At 40.5% G+C, this 6282-nt stretch overlaps 1 protein-coding gene across 1 annotated transcript in view; it reads left to right on the top strand.

Annotated features, from left to right (window-relative positions):
- Window positions 1-819: 819 nt before the first annotated feature.
- The window catches only part of col4a5 (collagen, type IV, alpha 5 (Alport syndrome)), a 72103-nt gene continuing 66640 nt past the window's right edge, over window positions 820-6282 (top strand). The window contains exon 1 of the mRNA XM_080452005.1: window positions 820-1181. Coding sequence (XP_080308131.1) covers window positions 1098-1181 — 84 coding nt within the window. The 5' untranslated portion in view covers window positions 820-1097. The remainder of the gene's footprint in view (window positions 1182-6282) is intronic.

Genomic DNA, 6282 nt, shown 5'->3' with positions numbered 1-6282 from the left:
CACCAAAAAGACCCTCATGTTATTTAGCTATGGTCATACTACAATTATGACCTCATAAATCTATAATCAGGTGTGTCCATCCATATAATCAACAGAATAATGTGCATTAATACAGCCTGAATATGGGTTTTTATTTTCTGGTATCGTATTTTTATGTCAGAGATAATACGAGATCTATGGAGAACACATCAGCAATGCAAGTCTCCTGTCCTGCAAAGGATTTGGGTAATCCAGTCAAATTGTTCATTCATATATTTCCCCCCCCTCATTTCTCCCTGCAGCATCTTTCCATCAATTGTCAAAATACAACTATTTGACCTTTAATAATGTGAGAGGAATGCGACATGCCCGAACATACAGAAAATGTCAAATAAAGGTTTAATGTCAAACCTTTTTTCTTGTAGCCTAGGGCATTGGGAAAAAAAAAAAGAAAAAAGCACCTTATCACAACCCAAGAAAGGTACCAGATCAATCCGCTCAACGCAGGTTCCAGCAAAACCTGCGCGCCTCACACAAAACCCACCCACAGAATCTGAAAAAAAAAAAAAAAAAAAAAAAAAAAAGGCGCAACAAGGAAAAGGTTGCGCACAGTTTTATAAGTTAAAAGCCCTCCGGGGACTTTTATTTGTGGGTTGTTTTCTCCCCCCCCCCCTGTAACATTCTTGCTGTGTTGCGCCTGCCTATCTAATGCCTCTGCTCCATAGCAAGTGTCAGTCAGTGGCGTGCGGCGGAATCTTGCGCATGCAGAGTGGTTGGTGGTAGTGGTGGTAAGGGGGGGAAAGTAGATCCGGCTAGTTACAGGTTCGCAAGTCGAGGACAGAAAAAGTTTAGGCAGGACTGTGCAGATCAAGAGACACTGCGCTGCCAGCAGCACCAGTAACAGCCCGGACAGCGTTAACACAGTCCTCTCAACAGCTCTACTCCGCCTAGGAGCTCTCTCTTTATTACAGCCAGTCTTTCTCGTTTATATTGCAATACTATTTAGGGTGTTGCGGGGGGAATGAATTTTCCTGCAACACCGATTACGAGCACTGTTGAGTTCTGTTAGTCAGTGTTATTCGGATTCGGTTCGGTAGTGTTTTTGTGCAAGAAAAAAGATGAATCAGGGCTTGAAGAGTGCGCGACACCTCGCCGCGGGGCTGCTGCTGCTGTGTATCGCGGTCCAACAGGCTGAGTCTGCGGTAAGTTGGCACTTTTTTGCATTTCCAGACATTATAATCACTGTTATTTAAACATTACTACTTTTTTTTTTTCCTTCTTTTTTTAAAGCGCACTACACACACACACACACACACACACACACACACACACACGGATAGTTTTTCAACCGGGGGGCCGTGTGTGTGTGTGTCTCGATCGCAACTTCTGTTCTTGTTTGACTTGGAAGGTTTATTAGCTAAATAGGGGAATGGTTGAGTTTATTATAGCAAGTGTTTTAAAGCGCAGCTCTAAGAAGAATGATCACGTTTATGCAGGTTGACATTGTAATAGTAGCAGCGCCCCGCACGATCGCGGGTTTATTGTAATTTATAAACGCGTTATTGCGCGTTTCTTAAAACTTTGTCGCTTCATGGAGCGGCGGTTACAGACAGAGGCTATTGGGCTGTAGCAGTGGTGGTTCCCAAGCCGTGGGTCGGGACCCATTTGTGGGTCGCGCGGACACATTTTTATGGGTCACTAGTAAATACATATTTTCTGATTCTTTTTGTTTCTTACATTTTGTTTTTAATTATTATTTCAAAACGAATTTTTTTTAATGCATATTTTTTCAATTCAATAATTTTTCAAAATAATTTCATAAATTAATCAAAGAAATTCCATAAATTCGAAAACAAATGTTTTAAGAATTAGTGAAAATATCCTATCTACAAGCTCACAACGTTGACGCTTGTAGATCTGCTATTTTCAGTAGTTTGGGTCCCGGGAAGAGACATCACATTTGACATTTCTCTTTTGGGTCTTGGGCTAAAAAGTTTGGGAACCACCGGCTGGGCTACAGCACCGGTAAACGCACCCAGCGGTCTCTCTCTCTCTCTCTCTCTCTCTCTCTCTCTCTCTCTCTCTCTCTCTGGGCTTCTGTAGCATCTCAGTGATCCATCAGATCCCTGCAGGACAGGAGATCAAGTCAGTCAACCTGTAGGAACATGCCGGGTAAAAGAAGAACCGGTGCCATCTTTTTACTCTGGCACAAATCATCTAAGTGCGCGGGGAATCGGGGTCTGAACTGAAGTGTTAATCACTTATTATCACAGGCGCCAGAAGGGGGGCCAGAATGTCCCCCACACTATTTAGCCTATAGGCTGAATAAAAAAAGTTCACCAGTGGCAGTGACTGCCACTGGTGAACTTTATTCAGCCATTACGCTTAAGCCTGCATTCATTTGTAACATCTTTGCTCTCTCATTGATTCTTTTTCATCATGTTTTTGTTTGTTATAGCAAGTTTCCTTGTCCACATGTCAGTGTTTGTTTGGGGGCGGTTGATGATCAAGAAAGAGAGAAAACAAACCGGGGGGTTGTTGTTGGAAGAGCTGTCATCATATTTATCTTTTAACTATAGTTTTGTGTTGTTGTCCATTCTGCAGGTGTAGCGCGTGTCATCTGTTTCCATTAAGATGTATTACTTTGAAACAGCAAGTTATTATGGACACACACACACACACAAATAACTGGCTCACAGGACTCATAATTCATAATTGATCGTTAATTGATTAATTCTGGCTGCACTGCAGATACAATTTAGCATGCATAAGATAAGTAACACACTTTATCCATCACTGTTGTTCAGTTAATGAGCTCAAAAACTCGCTTATAGCATTTGATAAATACTTGCACACAGGAAAAGAGGGAGGTTGCTGTTATTGCTGTATATAGTCTGTATATACATCACTTGTACACAACATGGTACAGCAGCAGCAGGAGGTACAAGTACAAGATACAAGTTTACATTCATGTTTTCTGCACACGGCAGCTGTGTAATCAAACGTAGTGTTTAGGTTCATTCGCGGAGTCAAACTCATAAATCAGGAGGTGGAGAGAGAGAGAGAGCGGTTTCGAAGAACTTCGAAACAGCAGTTTTCGAAGAACTTCGAAAGCATCTCTCTCTTTATGTGTTCATGTAATATTACAATTAGGTGATTGCCCCTCCTCATGAATATTCACGCTCACACATTATTCATGAGGCGTGGTTACACATCGATTCAGGTGACCACGCCCACTGCAAGGCGTGTTCATTCAGGAGTTAGTAATGGTTCAGATGATCATCACAGAATAGGGTTTCCAAATGGATCCTTCAGGTCTGTAACTCTGAGAGCGTGGAACCAAATGGACCCCGATTCCATTTGTATACGCTCTTCAGAGTTAGGGGTCTTTGAAATAACACTTTTCGAGAAGCACTAACATATAGGCTATATCCATTCCTGCAAGCTTTTGTGTAAACATGTTTCATTACATGCAGCAACCTCCTCATATAGGTAAAATCCTGAACAATGCTCTCACTTTGTGTCTAAACTTCCATTGCACACTTGTATCTTGAGTACAAATAATACTATCCTATATACTATATGCAATGGTGGAAAGTACATGTACTCAAGTACCGCACTTATACTGTACTTAAAAAATCTTTTGAAAATAGCCGATCTACAAGCTGTAGATCTGCTATTTTCAAAAGATGTTTTAATACATTTTAAACATTTCAAAACTTCCGAACTAGAATTCCGGACTTTTACTGCTCCCATCACACTTTTATTTTACCTCTGGGGCGGAATCTGCCAATGCTTTGTCAATGCAAATGCGTGGATTCATGGTCTTGTGCATGTTTTCCAAGAATCCACGCATTTGCATTGACAAAGCATTGACAGATTCCGCCACAGAGGTAAAATAAAAGTGCGGTGGGAGCGCGCCCTACCAGAGTATTTCTACATTGCAGTATTGATACTTTTACTTAAGTAAAACATTTGAGTACTTTTTCCACCACTGATTATGTGTACTGTCATGCACCTTCCTTGTCAATGTCAACACAGATTTGTCTACAGATCTTCCTTGTTGATAAGGGAATGTATGTATGTGTGCGTGTGCGTGTGTGTGTGTGTGTGTGTGCCTGTGCCTGTGCCTGTGCCTGTGCGTGTGTGTGTGTGTGTGTGTGTGTGTGTGTGTGTGTGTGTGTGTGTGTGTGAAGCAATGATAACTCCTGTGGTTAATGTTTTGTGGAACTTTCTAACTGAGTAGGTTAGGTTAAATGAGTTTCTCCGTAAGCACCGCAAATGTCTCAATTGGGAAATCTTTCATCAGTGTGATTCAGAAAATGTTTGTATTTTTTTTTTTTTTTTTTATTATCGTCCAGTTACTGAATGTCTCCCATAAGATTCATTCATTAAAAACAGCAGCAGCAGACATGACTTCTTGGGGACAGATCAACCCAATTGACAATTGACACTAGTTAGTGGTGTAAAGTAATTAAGTACATTTACTCAAGTACAATTTTACTTTACTGGAGTATTTCAAATTTTCTGTACTTATACTTCTACTCCACTACATCTCAGAGGCAAATATTATACTTTTACTCCACTACAATTATTTGAAAACTTGAGTTACTAGTTACTTTGTAGATTTTGATTATTATTACAAAACATACAACACCCACTTCAGTCCTATATATACATTTCGGCCATACAAGCTCACAATACGTCGAGATGCGAAGTATTGTGAGCTTGTAGATCTGCTATTTTCAAATGATTTTAACACATTTTATACATTTGAAAACTTGGGACATTCTGCATAATGAGTACTTTTACTTTTGTACTTTAAGTATATTTTGATACCAAATACATGTGTACTTTTTGCAGAAGAAATGTAAATCTTTCAACGATAGTTTTCATAGATAGTGAACATAACTGATCTATAAGCTCACAATGCTATGATAGATCAGCCAATTTCACTGCTTTTATTCATGACACTGTCATAAAATTAAGTATAAAAATAGGGCATTAAAACCGGGAAAGCATCTGTGTGTCGTTTTAGATGTTTGCGTTGGCTATTCAAAAATAGCAGATCTACAAGCTCATTTTTGAAGAATTTTGGAACGCGTTGAGAACGACTGATTTAGAAGGCGTTTGTAGAATGGGCCTCAGGTGTGAATGAATGGGGTTAAAAAAATACACGTAAAAAGATGAAATATGGAGATACAAGGTTTCTGCCCGACGGCGACGAAATCCACCCCCACGGTTCAGTGGTGGAAAAAGTACTAAATTTTTTTACTTAAGTAAAAGTATAAATACTGCAATATAGAAATACTCTGATACCAGTAAAAGTCCGGAATTCAAAGTGTGCTTGAGTAAAAGTACAAAAGTGTTGGCATCAAAATGTACTTAAAGTACCAAAAGTATAAGTACTCATTATGCAGAATGTCCCCTTGAAGTTGAAGTGGATAATGTATGTTTAGTAATATTAATCAAAATCTACGAAGTAACTAGTAACTAAAGTTTTCAAATACATGCAGTGGAGTAAAAGTACAACATTTGGATCCGAGATGTAGTGGAGTAGAAGTAAAAGTATTGGAAATTGGAAATACTCAAGTAAAGTACAAATACCTCAAACTTGTACATAAGTACAGTACTTAAGTAAATGTACTTAGTAGTTACTTTACACCACTGCCACTTTGTGTGAGTGTGTGTGTGTGTGTGTGTGTGTGTGTGTGTGTGTGTGTGTGTGTGTGTGTGTGTGTGTGTGTGTGTGTGTGTGTGTGTGTGTGTGTGTGTTAGGTATAAACGGCGAGCAGGTTGTAACCTCATGCATGGAATGTTACAGCCCGGTACTTGTGAATGAGCCCCGTCATTGTTGTCGCTGAGTTCTAAAGCCGGCAACGCAACCCAAGGAATGACGGACTCACCGGGGCTTCCGATTGGCTGCCGGGGGGTGGGGGCTGGTGTTCACTGCTGTCCTCTGGAATGTGGCATATATACTGCTGGACGGCCCCGCTTGGACAGTGTATGGGGAGAGGTGAAAGGAGGTAATAGAGAAAAGAGTGTATGAGGGGGGGGGGGGGGATATAGAGCAGTGGTTCCCCAGGGGTACTTAAGGGGGTCCCCAGCTATAGCCTAGTAGTTAATGTAGCATCAAAATCGGTTGAACCCCTTTATGCGTTGGCTGTTTGAAAATAGCAGATCTACAAGCTTATACAACACTCTGCGATGGTACTTGACATGAAAACGTTTTTTTGAGTACCACTGGGCAAGAGGAGACAGAGAGAGAGAGGGAGCAGAGAAGAATGTCAAGGAAAGGGTGAA

This window comes from Gymnoscopelus braueri, assembly GCF_963280865.1.
Source record: "Gymnoscopelus braueri genome assembly, chromosome: 15".
NCBI classification, from domain to species: Eukaryota; Metazoa; Chordata; class Actinopteri; order Myctophiformes; family Myctophidae; genus Gymnoscopelus; species Gymnoscopelus braueri.
Note: the sequence above shows the minus strand (reverse complement) of the source record. Positions and strands in the feature narration are given on the sequence as shown.